This window comes from Pipra filicauda, unplaced genomic scaffold (assembly GCF_003945595.2).
Source record: "Pipra filicauda isolate LSUMZ 115617 unplaced genomic scaffold, ASM394559v2 scaffold15_size4787011_pilon, whole genome shotgun sequence".
Lineage (NCBI taxonomy): Eukaryota > Metazoa > Chordata > Aves > Passeriformes > Pipridae > Pipra > Pipra filicauda.
The window spans coordinates 2,053,409-2,074,859 of NW_024104096.1; the positions used below are offsets into that span (position 1 = coordinate 2,053,409).

The window sequence follows — 21,451 nt, forward strand, 5'->3', positions numbered from 1 at the left end:
AATCATGAATCCGAGTTGATTTCCCAGCTTCTTTGTTTGGGATTCAACAGAATAATTAATAGGATCCAAATTAATTCATCCCTGTTTCCTGGCAGGCTTCTGGAGGTGTTAGAGCTGGAAACCTGATTTCAAATGGAGCTGGTATAACTAGTAAACACTTCCCAGCTCTCTGGCAGGAGGCCTTAAAACCCAAGGGATCCTGGGGACAGACACCTGGAAAGGGACACACAAAGAGCACCAATACACAGAACAACTGGGAAGATTCCCAAGGAGCAGACTGCATTTCAGAACTCCATGAGTCACTGTTCGAAAAATAAGCACAAGAACAAGATCAGGGAAATGTGGAAAAAACGAAGAAGAGCTAAGATAGCTGGTGGCGATTCTGGCTTAAAGAAAAAATTCCATTTTTTCCCCCCAAAATTCTAGTTTGGTATTGGAATGGAAGCATGGGGCCAGACTGCATACAATTTATGCAATACAATTACTTGATGCCAATAATATTTTGCCAATTAGGTAGAACTGAACTTATTCTTTGACATGTTTTGTCGTGTTTTTTCTTTTAAAAGGACATTACCCACAAAGAGAGAAAACTTTAGTCCAACCCTTACTATTTGTTAGTCATAAATAAGCAGTACAGTTATATGCTAGACGTAACTTTATTCTGAAATCTGTGTCATACAAGATGTGCATACACCAGTGTTCACGGACAAAAATAAACAAGTTTCCTTGTAAAGGAGTGATTTTTTTTTCCAATAGCTATTTATATTTGTTGCTGTTGTTGTTGTGGGGTGGTGCCTAAATACAAAATCTAAAATGTCTGATGGATGGGAATACCCCAAAGTAGTACCATAACTCAATACTATGCAATAATAGCAATATAAGGTCTGATACACCAAAACGTTATACGAAGATATGAGATGATTTTCAAATTCTTGTATAGCACCAGTTATTGTCATGGAATAAACATAATATTTTGTAGATATAGTAGTTGCTTTATATCCTGATAAAAACTGTAAGAAATATATGAATTAATTCTCATGAGTGCAAAATGTGAATGGTAAGAAAATCCACAAAAGCAACTTCAACAATCTGACTGGTAACTATATAAAATGCATTTATTAAGATCATGTGATGCAAGTTTTGTGGAGTTCTTTACATTAGTAAAGCTTATGCTACTTAAAATTTCACTGTCTTTCAAAGGCAAGGCGTGGCTTTAAGTGAATGGTAATGTTTAATTGAGAGAAAACCAAACTACTAATAAAAACAATTATTTAAAATAAATGCACATAGATAAAATATATGAAATATGTCTGGAAATAAGGTTATAACTGACATTCTTAAATAATTGTATTATATAAAGATAGGAGATAAAGATTAAATGATTTCACATTTGGCAATTTTTAGAGAAATAGCAACACAATTCACTTCCTTAAGGATAAGTCAGAACACTGTTATTAATGACATGCTAAACCTACATATGATAAATAACAAAATAAATCATATTAAAAGTAGAACAAACGCAAGAAAACCCTGTTGAAGACTGAGATCTCCAGTATTTAAACAAATAAGAGACAAAAGTCAGTATTATTGTATTAGTATGGCAAAGTAACTGAGGTATCTAATGGAAAGCATTGACATACCTTGTTTTTACTCAGAAAGATGAGAGAGGCCTGTGATGTATATATTGCTGTTATTGACAAGAGAAAAGGAGATGCTTTCCTCTTAAACATTGAGAAAGCTACAATATAACATGTGCACATGCACTTCTGTCAAATACAACAGTACAATTTGCAAAATACTAGACATGTGCACATTCCCATTTCTAACATTGTTATGCTTCTCCATCACTAACACATGACAAGACACTTAGTTCATATCTGCCCATCTCTGAAAATATTTTCTTTTTAAGTTTTTAAACACAGTTCTATGCAAATCACTCTCAGGACAGTGCTTATTTTGGAGTTTTTTGTTGTTTTTTGCCCTTCCCTACCTCTCTTTCAACACTACCATTGTTTCCTCTGATAGAAACACTTGTATTTGCAACCACTTTATAGCCTTAACATTTTGGCTCTGCATAAACCTGGGTAGCTCAACAAATTTTTTAGCAATAGCAACCCATTTCATTGCCATTTAGAAGGTCTTACAAGCTCTATGACTAGGTTAGCACCAAAGTTTTACAAGTTGCAGATCCAAATTTCACACAGTTATCTTCTATTAAATGCTGCTGGAGTGCTGCAACTACAAAAGCAACCTCAGAAGCAAAAGCCATAGTCAAATGTGCACACATACAGACGTACACAAATTGGCAAAGTGACTCATGCCAAATACAGATTAAAAAAACAATTTCACATTTACTGTCTTCACAATGCCATGAGTGCAGAAGCAGAGCAACAAACTGGTATTACTTGGATTCAGATCTTACTTTCATTTGGAAATAGGTTAGTCTAATGACATTAAAGCAAAAAAAAAAACCAGAAAAAAAGGTTGAAGGATAGCCTTCTTCTCCTTCCTTAGTATGCTTCAAGAAATAGACAGTCAATTATTTAAGTCAGTAGTTTTCATAATACTCAACATAAAAGCAAGACACACCAACAGTCAATGAATAACAGAGGATCTGTGTCCATGAATTAAATGCACGCTGTGACAGGATATAATTGTACTATGTCTATATAAAAATATATTCAACATTTAATGAACTATACTCTGAACTCTCCTAGTCCAACTTTGCAACAGAAGTGTAATTTTAACTTATTTTTACAGTATTTTTTAGATACTTGTTTTCAGGCTAATTATTTATTTATGCTAAAGAACAGTGACAAAAGTAATACTCCTTTTCACCTATACTCTCTTTACTTTTATGTCTATTTTTATTCTTCTGATCTGCCATCATGGTGCCAGTGATTCAAATCTGATTAGTCAGCATTTCATAATTCCATGTTAAGAAATATAATAATTTCAACTTGAGATGGTATTTTAAGTCACTTCTCTTAAGTATTTTCTTGGGAATTGGTCCAGTAGATGAAGTCAACTTAATCCAGTTTTACAGTCAAGACTTGGAATAGAACAGACGAAACATAAATAATTACTGAAATGTTGCTTTCATCCTGCGCAGTGTGTCCTGAATTTTTCGAGAATGTTTTTCTGCTGGTATCTGGTGGAAGTTGGCACAGTTGTCAGCTGCCAAGGCAGAAATGTCTGCATCTTTAAAACGAGTTATTCTTTGTCTGAGGTAAGACTGCAGCTTGAAATCTGGTGTATATGTATAAGGATTCTCTTGAAACGCATGAACTTGGCTCACAACTTTTGCAATATTTCTTATAAGAGAATATGGTAAAAAAGATTAGTTTGTTTTGGTGATGATAAAAACAAAAGCATAAACCAAAAAAGCAAACTTTCAAAAGCTCTGAGCATTTTCTTCTATATTATAGGTACTTTTAGTTAGATGTTCAAATGACTGAACTGGTGAAACGCTGCATTAGCTCTCATTATCCCATTAGACAATACTCTAATAAAAAAAGTTAGGTGATCTACACATAATTAAAATAATTACCTAAGTTTAGTCCACTTGTGAGCTCCATTTGTCATTGTAAATCCTCCAGTTTCAAGCTGTTGGACGTGCATAGCCAAAACATGGGCTGATGGAATTGTTGGAAGAGTTTTGAATCTGTCTCCTTCCATCAAGCATAAGCTGTCACTTTTTAAAAACACCTAGTTTCAAAATGCACACAGATTAATCTCACATTAAGTATCAGTGAAAGCTTTACAGGTTCTCCATGTATTTAACACCTATTTATTTGTCTTGAACATTAACTTTTGGCATTGAAGACAATGCCATAAATTAATCTGGTGGTAAACTTTTTGAAGTACACAAATAAAGAAAGTAACTTTAATCAAAAGATACTTCATACATAATTTTAATTGCTCTAAATTTCAGTCAAAACTGCATTTTAAAACTTCACTCCATGTTTCAAAATTCTATAGGTCAATAAGAGAATGCCTGTGATAAAATAAACGTTTAAGACTTTTCAGAACAGATTACAGCCACAAAGCTCCTACAGAAATCTTCTAATGCATATCTAGTGTATCTAATGTTTTAGTCTCCTTTGAAATGTCTTTGATTTTTAGTCCCACAGGACAAAGGTTACAGAAATCCTGAGATTAAAATTTATGTAAACCCTTGAATGAAGAGTAAAAAAGACTTAAAGCAAGTTAAAATCTTCTTCATAATACAAAGTAATAATTGCGGTATTTATTCTGCAGAGGCATCCATTTAAGCAGATCTTGCATCTTCTCCAACCCCAAAGAAGTATTTTTACATTAAAGACTTTATACTATACCTCAACAGCTTTGAGTTCCTCCATTATCTCAGCTACTTTTGCAGGTAAAATTTTCCAGGCCTTACAATAAAAAAAAAAATAAAATTTGTTTTTCATATTAATGTCCATATGGGAGCAAGATTATATTAGCAAAGTAGTTACAGAACAGAGTCCCAGACTTACTGGTAACTGTCGTACAATAAGATTTTCCAAGCCTGCTAGGATTTGCATTGCAGTGGCAAAATTTCTTTGTTCGTAGCAGCATTTTGCTATAAGAAGAAATTTTGACAGCAAGCTCACCTGCCGCTGAAAAAAAAAAAATTAAAGTACACTATATATACATAAATATATTCTAAATATACATAGTAAATCTACATAATAAAATTAAACGAGAAGGAAGAAGAGATGCATTTTCTTTTTCAATTTATCAAAATTGTTGACTGTAGTAACAATTCCCTGCAACACAAAGTTTTTCCTTTTCTGTAACCCAGGTGTCCTTGATAAAGTTTGACATGTATTCTCCTAAGAAAACCCATTTCTTACACTCTATTAGGTTTTGACACCTGCTACTAGAAAACATCCAAGACCTTCCTTGTGACAACAAAACAAATTGTTAAGTGCCCACTCACAGGTGTATTTCAGAGTATTGCTTGTAGCTTTGCTGTATAACAACACATATATAATAAAAAATAAATAACCATTTAGAAGTTAATAATAAACAATGACGAACCTTAGTTGTGTGACATGTTACAATTTCAGCAGCAACCCAGGTGCTGATACTGTCTGCATTTCTTAATAATTGCAGAAGATACTGGTCTTGTATGCACTTCGACAGAAACAGATTACAGACTTTAAGTGAAACTGTCTCAGTAGAAACTGCCCTATGGAGAATATGGGGAAAAAAAAAAGCAAAAAGAATTCATGCCAATATTGGATTTTTAAAGAAAATCTTGATTGTGAAGAGACCAACTTCTAACCATTTAAAATAATTTTGCATTGCTTGGAGTCTTTTTATAATATTTTGTAATGTACATAGTAAGCCATGTTACTTTTTCTTCCTTATAATTACAAGATAATTAGATCTGATAAAAAAATAAGCATATGCAGTATACATTTTTATACATAAATACACCTTCACCACTCCTTAGTGAATAAAACAAACCATCCAATCTGACACAAAGTAACAGCCAGGAATCCAAACTCACTAAAAACTGCAGCCACATAAGAAATCAAGCCTGATCCCTAGTGGCATCACAGGCTTTGTTTCCCATGACTGAACCCCAAAATCTGTATAAACCAGTTGATTGAGCCTTGGCATTGAATAATCTGTAAAAGATGAGTTGCTTTAGAAGTTCATTCCCTATCTTTAGACACAAAAGTCTACTACAGGTAGTGCAATTAATAAGTACTAATTAGAAGCTAGCTGAATCCACTGTGTATGAAAGAAGTAGACCATAATAAAAAATAATGAAGTCCATGCGGCTGGATGAAAACAATAATTACTGATGAGCAAGCAATTTAAATAGGTTGGTAATCACTCTAGTAACTACAGGAAAATTCTTACTTATCTTTGAATACTGATAACTCATTTATGTAACAGTACATAATGAACACTGCACAGAGAAGCTGCAGAGTCTCCATTCACATTCCAACTGCACACAATCCTGGGCAACTTGGTCTAGCTGACCTTGCAGGGTGGTTGAAATACATGATCTTGAGAAGTGTCTTTCAACCTCAGCTGTTCTATGAGACCATAACTGTCTTTTGAGATTTTATATACATACACACATGCATGATCAAGGATCCTATTTCAGAATCCATTATATTTTTTCCCTGACAAAAAATGAAATCTTTGAAGCAACACTCCAACACAAGTCTTTAGAAGTATTTTGGGCTGAGCTGATTTAGATTTCAAAGAAATCACCTTGCAAATGTGACCTTCCACATACAAGTATGTGGATAGGTACATACATATCATCATCATCATGATGGCTAAAATCTCCTGAAATTAAAAAAAAACATATAAACAGGCTATCTCGTCTGTAAAAAACCCCCCAAAATTAAGCATCTAAAATGTTTCCCTCTTTCTGGCTGTATTAAAAGCATAACATGGTAAGTTATTGTACATCAACAGAAGGGCAGTTAAGCAACTTACTTTTGAACAGCAACACATTTGTCTTTAACACCAAGTGCTCTTGAATTTAGAAAGTGTACTGGATGACACTTAAGAAATACTTCCTAAAGAAAAAGTGCAAGATATATCTGCTGTTAGGTCTAACAATCCTTTTAAAATGCTCGGGGATAAAAATGACAGACTGTGTCCCCCTCCCACCCCACCTTCATAAATTTCTGAGAGGGATCACAGCCTAAGAATAGCATTAGTCACTCTAAATTTTACTGTAGAGATTTCATGGGGAAAATGGATTATTTTAATTCAAAGTCTTATAAAATAGTATGAAATAAGCCTGAAACACAGTTGGGAAAAGACAGAGATAGAAAGCTGAGTGCAAAGTAAGAAGACAGGTATTATTTCCAAATAAACCTAGACCTCTGTACCTGCTGCAGTAATGTCAGCTGCCAACAAAGCTGTTGTGCACTGTACTCTGTTAAGAGATATGGTTCCACTGCATCCCCTTTAGCTTCTGTTAAACTGCATGGCTTTGGAGAAACTGGTGAACTGGTGTGCAGTCGCTCTCTCTGATATTGTGCAATTGGTCCCACACCTTTGGATAGTTTCCAGTAAAAGTTCTGTAGAAAAAAAAAAAATGCAAGGATGCAACTTCTCTAAAACAAACACTAGGCCTCCCCTTGATGTAACTTTCAGGAATGTTTTGTTAAGTGAAGCACCTTTGCAGATGCAGAACTCTTCAGCTAATCTTCAAGGTTAGACCAGACACTAAGTGGTTTACTCAACATTACTATTTTAAGCTAATATATTATGCACAGTTGATGAGTCTGAGCAGGAGGTTGCCAGATCTCAATCAACAATCAGCATTTAAAACAAACCACTGTGTACTCAAGCTTGTTGTCATAAAATGTTTTATATTCTAAAGTTCTATATATTTTACTTTTCATTATTTCTTGTATCCATTTTGCTTAGAATCAAACATTCCTTTGCAGGAAATACTTGGTTTTCCATTCTTTTCCCTTCTTCTGTCTTCCAGTATCATTATGATGTAGTGACAATAAGAAATGTCTATGTTTCTCTTGTTGCTTGCCCTTTTTTGGCTGAATCCACAGTATACCCAATGGAATTCTGCACTTTTATCAGGAGGCTGATTCTAAATTCAATTTGCACATTGTTGATACATTTGACTTCCACGTGTTATTTTGGTCAGTCCATAGAGAGATCTGTTTTCAGGAAAAGCCTACAGTATATTCTGGCTTCTAGGACTCTAGCACACTGTATAAAATAGTAAATACAGACAGAAGTTCAGACAAGTTCTTGCTACAAGCTTTGAATTTCTAGCAGGAAACCTCTCAGCTCCTGATGTTTTCCTGCATTTATAGTCTTACAAAGACCTACGCCTAATAAAAAACATTAATGTTTGACAAGGGGGTAAAGGTTTCCTAGTAACTATGTCACATGCTAGTGTCAAGAATGAAGAGTTCAACTCTCAAAATCTTGATTATCTGATTTACTATTGGTGAAATAGCTGACAGTAATTAAGTCTTAAGATTACTTTCACAGTTACAAAACCGTTTGGGCCTTAGATATCTTCAAAAGAAAATTTAAAACACACGTACATAATTTTTAGCGAATGCGTGGTCTGGACTCTAAGTTGGACACTTCTGTTTTTGTCACAACATAATATATGGAAATGTGCTCCATACACTGCAATCTGAAGAAAAGACATACCTTTCTGGAAACGTCTTCTGAGAGCTTTTTACATAGGGAATGTAATGTTTTTCTGCCCTCCTCACCTTCCTCTTCACATTTGTCCATGCTGGAGCACTGATCAGCACTGCCACTTTTCCTGGCAGAAGCATCTTCAAGCAATGACAACAATCTCTCACCATAGCCATTTAATGAAGCAACCTGGAAATGCCAAATAGGTTAATACTGAACTCAATTTCCCATAAATTATAAACAAGACACAACACTGAAGACACACTGAACATGACTGTCAAAGATAGCATTATTTTTCTTTTATTTACTTTAATCGTACTTAGGACAGTTTGTTGTAATCAAAACCTTACATATACCAAAACTGATTTTAATTTTTTTTTTTCTGAAAGCAACTACTGAAATTCTGACTTACCTTGGAAGAAATAAATTCTTTTAGGGTACACAGAAGACCAGTATTTGTTGCAAAGTCTACACTATAGCAGTCTTCAATCCAAGCCTGCAGGATGTAGAAACTGCGGTTACATATTTTGGTAAGTGATGTGGAAGGATCCAGGCTTGCACTGGTGAGAAGAAAAAAGCACTCAGTACACCAAAATTGATATCCAATTGCAATTTAAAAATAAGTGTTGAAAAACCCCACAAGTATTATTTGGTATTGACTGTACTATCTTAAATTCCTACATTTCATGTTTCTAGAATCCCTGGCTCTATAGAAACAAAGCTGTGGTTCTACTTACTACCCATTACTAAGTAACTGATAAAAGTAAGACTTGGAATTCAGAAGAAAATAGAAGTAAGCATATTGTCAAATGCAGCTCTTGCTCTAATTTCACTCTCACTTGTCAAGAGAGTCTTAAAAAAACAAACATAAAAATTCATTTTAAATAAGTAGGACTTTTGAGAAACAGCTATTTGTTATTGGTGGAAACTCATCTGTGCTTTGATAATATTTTTCATGGGAACTTACTGTACCTGGATAAAGTGCTGCTGATTCTATCAAGAAGAAACTGCAAAAACTCTTCTTGTGTGCAGAAATAGCGAAATGTGTAGAGAAACTGCTGTACATAACCTTCTAAAAATGCATTTCTGTAAAGCACAAGAAAAACCTCAGACAAGCCAGAACACATTGTCTTTTTGCATTAGAGGACAGCAACAGCAAAAACTACTCAAAATATCAATAGGCATTTTAAATTTTCAAGTTCTTCATAAAACTTGGATCTTTCATTATTAATTTTTACACATCAAAGACTGTGATTGCCAACATTGAAAGCATAATTTGTTTTATAAAGAGTTTCTCTACTTTCAATTTTATGAATAACCACTTTGACATTTCTATTATTAACAACAGTTACAATCTAAATATTATAAAAGAACATATTTAATTTTCTTTTTTCTATCATCTCACTTGATGTTGCTTTAACATTTTTTATTATAATAACATCATAAAAAGTAGATACATTAAGCAAGAAAATATTCCCTGTAGCTCTAATTAGAGGACTAGTTACTTTAACAACAGAATATATTTATTAACATTAAAAATGAGAGTTTTTTTTTAAATACACACACTCTCAAGGTCTTAACACAGGTTAATTGTCCTGTTTCTCTGCTGGCTTACAGCTCATCATGAAAGATGGGTTTGATGAATGTGAAAACTCTGATTCCAAAGTATTTTCTTCACTTTGTGCAAAATATATGGAAATATACCAGGAAAAACTGCACTCAGGGTAAGTAACTGGATCTCAGAGTCAGGATGAGCTGGGATAAGTAGCTGGGAGGAATTTGGTCCCTCTACAGCAGTGCAAGTTTGATGGAGCCTCTGGCAATTTCCATCCTTCATACCATTACAGCTCAGGTACCTTAATACAACACTGCCCTTAGCCTGGTTGAAAGACAGCTTTGTCCCCATTTAAGCCCTGAGATAAGCCTGCGTCTTGATCGATGCCAAGGACTGATTATTGGCACAATCACCTGTGGAACAGAACCTAAACATTTTCACATTCAGACCCTATTAATAATAATTACCAAATTATATGATCTGAAGAACTGTACTGCTGGCAGTAGCATAAAGCCTTGATTCCATGGCAACTATCAGAGCAAAACCTCAAATAAGTAAAGGATAAAGTCTGAAGTTATTAGTTTTTTATTTTTTATCAATACTTAGGGTTTTAATTCAATCCAGCCAATCTTTTGCCATTTTCTTGCCCATTCTTGTAAATAAGTGTTCAAAGAAATAACAGAAACTTGATATGAGAGTAGAATTTATTCAATGTTGAGTAAGTAGGATTTATCACACAGACAAGTCCTTCCTGATTTAACAACTATGCTTCAACCCACCCCCAATTCAGGTGCAAAATATACTATACCTAGAATATAAATAAGCCATTAAACCAAGTGGTGTACCAGCCTGCAGAACTCTCACTCCATTTTGATTATTACACTGGTGTTTCTCTGTGTTATAGTAAAGAAGCAATGATGATTCATCCACAGGTGCCATGTCCATGGCGTCAGTTTTCCCGTTGTGAATTACCGTAGGCAGCACACAGGATTCCACACCCCACTGCTCTGCATACATCATCTGCTCAAAGAAACAATGCCATGATAAAATAAAATGTAAGAAAATAAAGAGGAAAATCCACACAGAATGCAATCAACTTAAAGTCAAATTGCATTTCACACAATTTTTTTTTTCCTTTTTAAACAATACTAGTAGCACTTACCTTTATTTTAATAATTCTTTTAGACCCTACTTAATTTGGCACTGTTATACAAAACATTTCACATTTCATATAGTGATTTGAGCTGCCAACTATACTGATGTAGTAATGAAATGACAAATGAAGCACAAGCGAAATAAAAATCTGACTTGCCTGAACATATTTCTTTACCAGTTCAAGAAACTGTACTTTTGATTTCATTTCCTGTAGCTGTCCTCTCAATTTGGGCAACATAGATTTAGTTTCAGGACCTTTAGATTTAAAACACACAGTATAAGAACATCAATGATTCTGATTTACAGAACAAGTCCTTAAAAGTACTACATACCAGTTTTATTACTGGCAAGTTGCTATAATCTTACCTTTGCTTCTTCTTTCTTTCTGCAATAGTTTCTGGTAAAACTTTATAGTCTTTCTGTAATTTTTTGTTTCCATCATTAGCAATTGTTCTAGTTCCTATTTAAAAAGACCAGGATGGTAAATGCAAGGCAGTTTTAGTAAGAAACAGAAGTTTTAGAAGAGAATTATTTTGTATGAAAAAAAAGAACATCCAAACAGACAAGAATATGGTATTAACCATGAAAAATTACCTTTCACACCTGTGCTTACAGCCAAGTTCTAGCAGGCACTACCTGTCCCCAGAAGAGTATTAGTTATGTCACAGTTTTACAACTGGAGCTGGTTTGTGTATGATGAGACTGCATGGAAGTTTGTCTGAATCCATTTACATAAATATGCCTGCACTTATCTGGTTGTTTTCAAGAGCATTTTTAAAACTTACAATCAGAAGTCATCCAGAATTAAAAGTTATGGGTTGTGAATTTAGTGTGGGCCCCAGAAATGCTGCTAAACAGTTGACCTATATTTGCAGCAAGAACTGAATATCTGACTGAAATCCATGGTTTCCAAACAAGTATAATTATATTATACAACCAGGTCAGAAGGTAGACAGGAGAGCTGCTCTAGAACTAAAGGACATATCAATTTCAAAATTCAGCTCTCATATTCTACATTTATGCATTTCCCATAATTGAAAAAATTAAATTTCTATAGAATTATATAACTTAAACAATGGTTAGAAATGAAAGTATATTGGGCTTCTCACAATATATCCGATTTAATGTAAACATTTATAATTGTTTGCATATCAAAGGTTTCATTATTTTACAAACTGATGAAAATGGGCCACCCATTTTGGGTTCAGTTTCTGATTCATTATGAAACAATAAACATAATGTATGTTGTGCTTTATAAAAGTAGTGGCTTTTGCACTTGGGTCCTAAGCTGACTACCAGTGACCCAGTTACATGAAACAGCATTTTAAATGGAGAAAGTTCACAGAATGCAGCAGGCAACTCCCACAAGCAGAGTGATCAGAAAACACACAGCTCAGGGCTAACATATCAAACAACAGACTGGTAAATAGGTTAGCTTTAATGGGATGGACTTGCTAGAAATTAATTTGAGTTTAAGAAAAACCTGTCACTGTTTTTCAGAAAAGCTCAAAAGGTTTAACAACATAGTTCATTAGCATCAAGAGTCACAAAAGCCCAGTGGATTTTTAAAAGATCTACTGCTGCACAGGAGTCACACAGAGAATAGGGAAAGCACAGAAAAGCTATTATCCACATTCTAATTGGAAGCTGCTTGCTTTTACTTCAAGATCTGGTTTTGCTTTGTCAATTAAAGCAAAACCAAATTGATTAAGAGACTATGAAAACAAAGGGAATCAGAAAGAGTGGCCATGTTTTGATGCACTTCTGCATCAAAACTGATGGACAAAAGTGGTTTGTATTCTAAAAAACTTGAGGTAAGTAGCAATGAAGTCAGAAGCAAATTTCCTTTCTATTCCACAACATCTTCCAATTCAGGTTGGTCTAGAATATAAAAACTTTTGATGAAGCTATACACCCAATTGTTCTGTTCCCTCTGAAGTGCACTTAATTTGTCAGGACAGATTTCTATAGAACGTCCCTTAGTCTAGGAAACAAAGTAATGACAGAATGACTTTGCTAACTTGGAAAAATTGCAAATTCCAATCTTTGGATTTCAACGCAGAAGAATTATCTCAACTTTATAGCCAACTTTTTAAAAATCTGCCAGAGACTTGCAGCAAAAAAGCAGCTGATCTAATCCTAGACAAACAATGAAAACTAGACTTCTGTTAATCAAGAAACTGGTTTCCAAAATAAAACTCATTAACAGAGGATTTAAACAAGGAAAGGCAGAGTGAAGACAAACTGCTGCTCTGAACTTCAAATATTAACAAAAAATTTTACAAATTTGCCAAAATTTAGATGCCAAATGTAGATGCCAAATGTAAAAATTAAGTAAATGTGATCAATATGATCTTTAAGGAAATGAAAGACCTTGCTAATCTAAAACGACTCACTGCCCTACCCATGCTCCCCCAGCTACTTTAAAGGCTGCACTAATTATCATGATTATGATGTTTAGCCATCTCCAAGTGAAGATGGGAGCAAATAATCATCATTCTGTTGGCAAAGGGTGAGAAGCTGTGACAAAGGAAAAGGGTTCAGAGCCCATGACAGCGAGGACCTACTGTGGGCCTGAGATGTGCTCCAGTCATAGTCATTCTTAGGCCTTTTCTATAACATCACCACCATGGGGTTGGTGCATACAGCAGATGGTTCTTTCCCAGTCAACTTTAAGAACAGAAGATGGGTCGTAGGTTGGTGATTACACTTTTGTGTCAGTGCTCTTTATTTTGGAATACTACATCTACTGTGGTTTATTGCTAAGATGTGACAAATCTTGAGGATTTTAAACCAGTTAAGAGTCAGCATTTAAAAGAAGAAAGGGTGTTTTGACTCACTATAACACAACAAATATTATCATACTTTTAACCAGCAAGTAAAGAGGTATCTTAATGATTTAAAATCAATATACTCACCACTTTTTTAGCATCTATATTTTGTGACTCACTTGATTTCTGCTTTCCAAGGTTTTTCAAGTAACTATGAACTTCTGCATCAAAACATTCAGCTCCATAAAAGGCACTGCTCCAACCAGGACTACAGCCATTAAAGTCAGGTAGACTGGGAGATGCCAGGTAGCTGTTTCCAGCTATCTTTATTGTGGCCTCTTCCTCTGGCCTTGTATTTTCTTCTGCAAAGTCTGGACCAATATAACAGCTGTTGTTCTGTAGACATTGTCCCTCTGTCTCTATGGGGATAGTACTCTGCAGTCTCAATTCTTTTTTGATATTGTCTGAAGGTGACTCATCAAAATCCATTTCAACTAATGATGTATTTATCAGAGGCTCAGCCTTCACATCAAGATTTGCTTCCTCTTTTTCTAAAGAAGGTGTATGGGGGAAAAAGAAATAATGGTCATGTGCTGTGGTTCATGCTTTGCTGAACTTAAACACTACCCATACAAGACACTTATGACTGTCTATGCACTATAACAGTGGTGTTCGATGCTTATCTTGGCTCTGTACTTTCTTTTTCTCAACTACACATTGTAAAATGATAAAGGCTAAAGGCATTTCAGAACTATTAAGCAATAGTTAAACAATGTATTTTTGAAAATTACAAAATATTTTCCATGCAACAAGCATTTAAACAAAGCATAGCAGAGAAGCTTTAAAACAGAGGTAAAATATGTCAGACCTATGCACACATTTGTAAAATGCTTAGCTCTTAAGGTTTTTTTCCATCTGTAAGTCTTGAAGCTTTTATTCCATACACAGAGGGCAAGAACACTTGATACAGCCAATGGGGACATAGATGTTAAACTTTCTACTCCTACAGGACTCAATCCCTTGAGCTACGACGGGACTTCTTTGCAGTTCTAACAGTTACTACCAACCTTCAGGGACTGAGGTGACAGTCAAAAGTCAGTACAGTGCTGACAGGAGTTTTTATACCTGCCAAAAGTCTCTCTTTTCACTTCAGCACCCTCCAGGGCTTAGATATCTCATCTTGGAGTCAAATGAACCTAAATTACTGGTGCAAAGAAATCACATACTCCATGGTAAAGTCTGGCTCTACATTTGCAATCATTCTGAGCCAAAATAGAAAATTGTAACATAGAACAATGGCAACCAAACACAAAAATCACAAATTTATGTTTCACTATAAAAATTAACAATGTAAGTATATAAGCCCTTCCATAAAGAACACATAGTTTATCTTTTCTCAAAACAGAGAAGTAACCAAATTTAAATACTGCAACTCAGATGAACTTTCTCAAAAAAAACCCCCTCACATTGGTACAACAGCAACCAAATACAAGCTGTCCATCAATACACCAAGCCTAGAAAGAGTAAGGGTTTTGTTATAGTATTGAGATTCACCAGTCCCAGCTCAGTTTTGAGTTCAGGTAATGAAAGATGGATATTTTATAAACTTTCAACTCACGAAGTGTGTCAGGAGAAATGTAAAACCCACACTGAAGAAGTATAAATAAACAATCCTCTAATATAACCTCAATGACTGCCCTGATACGGTGTCCTGTAAACAAGTTTGTGATCAAAAGGCAAAACTACCTTGAGGAAAAAATCATTTGACCCACTGTTGATATTGGTATCTATCTTTAAAAGGCACTTCAGTGTACAGAATAGGGAAATGAAAGAACTCCTAGGAGATACATAAACATTTTCTTACCTGTTCTGAAAACCCTTTTGATAAATAATTAAAAATGCCCATTTAAATCTAAAAGCAATTCAATTTCTAGATTTCTATACAATTCCTTTCACCAGAATTTGTAAATAATATTGTCAATACTTTTTTTAATTTTAGTGCATTTTATTTTTATTGTTTTTTGTTATACTCCCTAGTTTTGTTTTAATCCTGATAAGTGAATATTGAAGGACCAGATCTACTGCACAGCCATCCTTCAGTCAACTTCTTCAGTAAACTCTAATGAGTCATAAGCATTTTCTAAAGCTCTTCCCTCTGCCTAGCTAAGTTTGCTATGCTGTGTGGAGCTTACCCAATATGACTATCCCCCCCTTCTTCTCCCTACTTTAAAGCATGCCACTAGAACATCTGCTAGAACACAGGAAAATCACATACAGCAGTTATCATTTTGGGAGTTTTCAACAGACACATCCATGTAAACAGAAGTAACTAAATGACATCCCACTCAATGACATTGGGTCATATGTAAGCTTCATATAAAACACACTTATGTCCTCAAGACATTGATAATGTTCAGATTCAGTGATACTCTCTCTAAGTGTTAAGGCAAGTGTTTTCCTGAAGACACACCCAAAATGTCAATCTCTCAGAGCTTGTGTCATTGATAGATTCCTAGCACCCATAAAGATCTAGAAACATGAAGTCCTTTCTCACCCTCTGTCTGGTCACTGCTTGCCAAAAAGCTTTCGGATTTGTTCCGATCTTGGAATATATTGCCACATTTTGCATCACTTGCCTCAGTTATGCTGAAAAACAAGAAGATTAAGAAAAATTAATGCTTCATATACTTTTATATTTACGTCACAGTACAATGAAATTTTACAAGTGACTTTACCATGTACGTGAAGGCCTTCATAGCATTTATCTACTTCCTAAAGTTTGCATGTTCAGCTTTGGTTATTATTTTACAAGAAAAAATTTAAATGGATATTAAAGCCCACTGAGTAAGATACAGAGATTTTCTTTAACAGCATTTGACAGAATTCCAACAGACGTATCAGAGCACACACACACAGAACGCATAACTCCAGGCATAACTTTAGACTGCAAATTACTGTAGTGGGCTTTTCACTCCACATTCAACCTCTGGATAGCAGTCTGAATCTAAGTCATCCCTAGTAAGAATAATCATAATTTTAAGTCAAGGAAGCTAACAATTAAAAACTGCTATAGTCTTTGTCAAAGTAATGTTAAGTAAGCAGTGTCTCAGATATTTTAAGACAAGTCTTGCATGTGATCTAAAAGCTAGACCTGTATTTTTCACTGGGTAATAACTGATGACCTTTTCACTCTCACTTTCAAAACCTTCACTTTGTTACGAAAGTTCATACAGATGATGACCTCTTCATACATTTCAGCAATTCAGCTGCAATAGCTCAAGTTTCTCCTACCATAACAGTCAACTCTGGGGAACTAACGCCCTGACCTCCAACCAATTTTCAATATCTTCTTAAAAATCCCAACCCAAATGGAAAATAGGCCAGCATGCCAAGGTCTGGTACTTGGAGGTCATGATCTATTATATATCTGAAACTTGCTGTAAGGATTATCTTTCAACACTGAAATTTTTCTAAACCGTATCACTGAGCTTCTTTCTCAAAACTCGAAATTTGTAGTTCCAAAAACCCCCAAATTAACTTTGACATAATGTGATTACAACAATCTTCAGCAAGAAGCTTTTATAGAAGTGTTCGACATTTGGAGGCTGCAATGAAACAAGAATGTTTTTTGTTGTTTTTCAGGTAGATAGGTATGTCACTGCAGATAAAATAGGTAAAATGAGAAATTCCTTAAGCTGGTGTTTTCTCATTTAACAGGCTACTTACAAAAGACTGCCAGGAGGAACGCTGAGTAAAATTACACCAGTTAAGCAAAACATTTCTAGAGAAGCTAAATGAATTTCCTTTTTCTTGGATGTGAATAGAAAACAAGGATGTATAAACAACTATTATCAGACTAAGCAAACTGAACAGTAAGAAGAATACATTTAACTTCTAATTAAACAGTCTCCTTTTAACAAGACTATGAAGCTCTCCATCAATGGTTGTAACTAACATTGATCAGAATTAGGTTTCCATTATTAAGCTATCCTAAGATGAAGTATAGATAAGTGTAGTGGAAAATATTTTTGACTGAACCATTAAGCACTATTTGCCATGGAGAAAGGCATGAAATATCTAATAAAATGTGAAAATAAGAGTTCACAGAAAACAAGTAAGGACACCTGAAGAGAAGCAGTGTATCCTTTCCTGCTTCTAGAAAGTAGGGATGAAAGTATTAAATTCAACTGCAACAACAAAAAAGTTGAAAAACACCTACCATAAGTGTGAAGATCTTTCTCCATTTACTACCTGATAGAGATTCTCCAGTAATTTTTCATCCCAGTATAGGTCACAAAACTTCTCACAAATTCTATCAGAGAACACACCAAACTTAATTTCCTTTAAGTTTAAAATGAAGTTACCTTGTTTAAAATAAGAACAGAAACAAACAAAAGAGGGAGAAAAAAGACATTAATAACAATATTCTCACAAATCAATTATAATAATATACAGAAGAAAATGCACATACCCATATCAAAAACTTCAACTCCATTCTCTAGATAGCCATCAAATGCAAACTCCTCTTGTATAAGATGAATCACTTTCTGAAGTAAAGCATCACTTGTTCTGTTCTGATGGGGTAGGACTTTATCATCAAAGAAATTATAATTGTCTTTATTCACTGAGGTACATAGTGTGTGTTCTTGTTCAGTGAAAATACTGTCTACACTGGTAGCACACTCAGTTTCTTGGCAGTTGGTTTGAATAACTGGGCTTCTTTTATTAAACTTGTTCTGTGTGTCAGAATTCTCATGACTTTGCACATTACCAAGGGAAGCATCTTCTGTTTGCATGCTCATTTTATAACTTGCAATAGTACTTGAAAGTAACACTGGCAAACTATGATAACAATCATAAGCAATTCTTGAACGAAGAGGCTTATTTTGTATTTGCTCTGATACAGCTAAATGTACCGGTACAAATGTCAACACTCTTTTCTCTGAGTCTTGTTTGAGAATAATGTTATTTATATGAAGAAAATTAGGAGACGTAGGACAAGCTAAGGAGCTGGAAGGATCTTCAGATAAAATGCTTTTTCCTTGTAGAATATGTGAGGAATCTGATGGTGATGGTAATGTAACTGAAGAAGTCAACATATTGACTGATTTTTGCTCTTCTGAGGATAACTGGAATGAGTGGCCTGGAACTTGTAAATCACACTCAGGTGTTTCGGGTGCAGTTTCAACAACATCTGTGTACTCAATACCACAGCATTTAGAGTCTTCTACATATCCTGAGTTGTTGTGGTCCATATGGTTTTCTTTTCTTTTCTCTTTCTTGAATTGCTCAGAAACTGGTGCGTGAACCTCTCTGGAAAAGAACAAAGGAATTTTTTTAAGGACAATTCCAGTAGATTTAACAATGAAGTCTAAATTTTAACTTATTCTTCTTTAGGATATACTAACTTTGTTATATTTGCATCTTGTTGCAGAATAATAGGCTTAAAGTGAGTTGCAGGAGAGGTGAATGCAACAGGTAATCTAGCTTTCTCACAATTTAGTGAAATCTGGCATGGTACTGGTCCTTTAACTGCTACAAGTTTACTTTCACTGGTAAAAGGTACAAATCCTAAAAACAAAAACACAAAAAGATGAACAATATGAAAACTATAAATGCAAGGTAAATAACAATCAATTTAGATAGAAAAACAATTGTATATCAGACTGAGAAAAATCTTACATGGAGTACTGATCTAGAAAATACTAAAACAAAGTAAACATGTCAGAGCCTGACTGCTTACCTAGACTTGACTCTGAAGAGTCCATTTCCATTTCATGTTTTTCATTTTTAAATTCAAAAGCAAGCTGATCTTGGGACAAGACTTCTTCCTTAACAGCCTAACAAAAATTGAAGCCCAAATTGAATTTATTAGCATATTCTTTGTTTAAATTCTGCTCAGCACGTTACTTCAAAAAAACCCCAAGCCTCACATAGATCTAGAATGTTGCAAAGCAACAACCTGGTCATGCCAAGGTGGAATTTTAAAATAAATTACATACAGAATTCTAAGGATTGGTAGAACTATTTAGAAATCTTGATAACACTCTGTTTCAAATCAGAACTTTAAGGTAATCAAAGTTTTGAACAAAGTCAGTTCCATGGATTGACTGAATGCTGCACGCATTACATACACACATTTGAAACATAAACAGAACACAACAATTACGTATTACTGTCTTCTGATAAGAGGGGTGCTAAATAAAAAGACAGATTATGAAATTAAGTCACTGTTCTTTACCCATACAGATTGTGGTGTCAGAGCATCACGATCTGTGGAGTGATCATTCTGAAAGCAAGACCTAGGAAAAGGCAACACCTATAGACTACCTGAAAATAAATAAAAAAACCCTCAAACCCAACAAACCCCCAACAACAACAAAACCAAATCTAACGACACTTGCAGGGTACAAAATCTTAATGGAAAACATCTACAGAATTAACTGAAAAAACATACAGAAAGGTGGCACTCTTACCTCAAAGACAGATTTACTCAATAAGATCAAAATATTTTTGCTGTCTATACCTTGTTCAAGTAAATAATGACTGCATGTCTAAAAAAAAAGACAAAATGTAATCTTCAGTCAGTAAATAAGTTTTCAATCAAGTGAGGTATTCTTGGACAAGGACAAAGTCAAGATTAATAGTCATTTAGAAGTAATCTAAGTTTAGAAAGTCTTATGAACCTACTCAGAGTACCTTACTGACAATTTCAATATAAATTAAAAACACACCCCTCTGTGTCCCTAAGGAGGTAACTTTAAAAATAAAATCCCAAAGTGAATGGTTATGATTTAATTAGATACCAGCCTACTAAAAATACTAAATCATTATTTTGATTTTCAAATCACTAAAATGAGACTTAGACACAACTAGACTTCACATAAAATTGCTTAAATCTAGCAACCTTAATTGCAGCAGCTAGAGAAGGTCTTTCATCAGGGTTTTTTCTTGCCATATCCAGAAGTAGTTTTTTTAATTTTCTTGGCAATACTAGTTTATGACTTGGTGGAACACTGTATTTTGCAGCCATCCATAGAACTGCAGCAACACCATAAATGCAGACCTATTGGTATAACGTAAGAGACAGGAAAGATATAAGCAGACAAAAAAAAATAGCCTCCACTTCAAAAACAATTCCAGCAAATTATCCAAAAATTCCTCCCCATTTCCCGTCAAAAAAAAAAAAATAAATTACTAAAGCTTTCAAATTACAGATTACATTAATGGCTTTTCAAGGTGCTGATGAAAATCCCAGCCCATTTTGAAAACTGTTTGATGCAGGGCCAATAATTTTCTACTGTTGGAATAACAGACTTCGTCTTAGTCTTTGTCTAGGGAAATCATTTAGGAAAAAAGTATTTTAGAACCACTTTGAAGAATTCCTTTCTCATGTATAAAGATTGCTGCAAGCCTCAGAGTTCTACCATAAAACCAGACCAATCACGATTTATTTAAAAAAGGTCATTTAAAAAAGTGGCACACAGTAATTATAAGCTAGCCAGTAGAACTTGTATTTCACAGAGAAGATTACACCTGTCAGAAGACTGAGGTACTGCATATTTATTTTAGCAATTATTGTGCTACCTGCAGCTAAACCAACTGAAGTTCCCTCAATAAGGGACCTTGAAATGTACTTGTTCTTCACAAGCTTTCTTGTTTCATTTGAAGAATTTCAGTTTTAAGACAGAGTCAGATTTAGTCCACTTAATGCTTAGTTTACCTATGTTAACGTACTATAAATGCAACTTTAACAAATTTAAAGCACAATACTTCATGTTGCCTCTGAAAGATATTAAAAAGG

The 21,451-nt window shown here is 34.5% G+C and overlaps 1 protein-coding gene across 4 annotated transcripts in view; it reads right to left on the reverse strand.

Moving 5' to 3' along the window:
* Positions 1–640: 640 nt before the first annotated feature.
* Positions 641–21,451, reverse strand: part of KNDC1 (kinase non-catalytic C-lobe domain containing 1) — a 61,054-nt gene continuing 40,243 nt past the window's right edge. For 3 of the 4 annotated variants that reach the window (XM_027710920.2, XM_027710919.2, XM_027710921.2), the window contains exons 10-30: positions 20,555–20,713; positions 20,124–20,201; positions 19,391–19,487; positions 19,056–19,218; positions 18,119–18,960; positions 17,867–18,011; positions 16,202–16,293; positions 13,795–14,198; positions 11,243–11,336; positions 11,034–11,131; positions 10,530–10,741; positions 9,139–9,252; positions 8,579–8,726; positions 8,176–8,355; positions 6,873–7,064; positions 6,472–6,554; positions 5,047–5,197; positions 4,500–4,622; positions 4,338–4,397; positions 3,551–3,708; positions 641–3,314 (exon numbers count right to left, since the gene is read on the reverse strand). In XM_027710920.2, coding sequence (XP_027566721.1) covers positions 3,083–3,314; positions 3,551–3,708; positions 4,338–4,397; positions 4,500–4,622; positions 5,047–5,197; positions 6,472–6,554; positions 6,873–7,064; positions 8,176–8,355; positions 8,579–8,726; positions 9,139–9,252; positions 10,530–10,741; positions 11,034–11,131; positions 11,243–11,336; positions 13,795–14,198; positions 16,202–16,293; positions 17,867–18,011; positions 18,119–18,960; positions 19,056–19,218; positions 19,391–19,487; positions 20,124–20,201; positions 20,555–20,713 — 3,825 coding nt within the window. In that variant the 3' untranslated portion in view covers positions 641–3,082. Of the gene's footprint in view, positions 3,315–3,550; positions 3,709–4,337; positions 4,398–4,499; positions 4,623–5,046; positions 5,198–6,471; positions 6,555–6,872; positions 7,065–8,175; positions 8,356–8,578; positions 8,727–9,138; positions 9,253–10,529; positions 10,742–11,033; positions 11,132–11,242; positions 11,337–13,794; positions 14,199–16,201; positions 16,294–17,866; positions 18,012–18,118; positions 18,961–19,055; positions 19,219–19,390; positions 19,488–20,123; positions 20,202–20,554; positions 20,714–21,451 lie in introns of those variants that run through there. The other variant, XM_039379190.1, reaches the window with a different exon arrangement.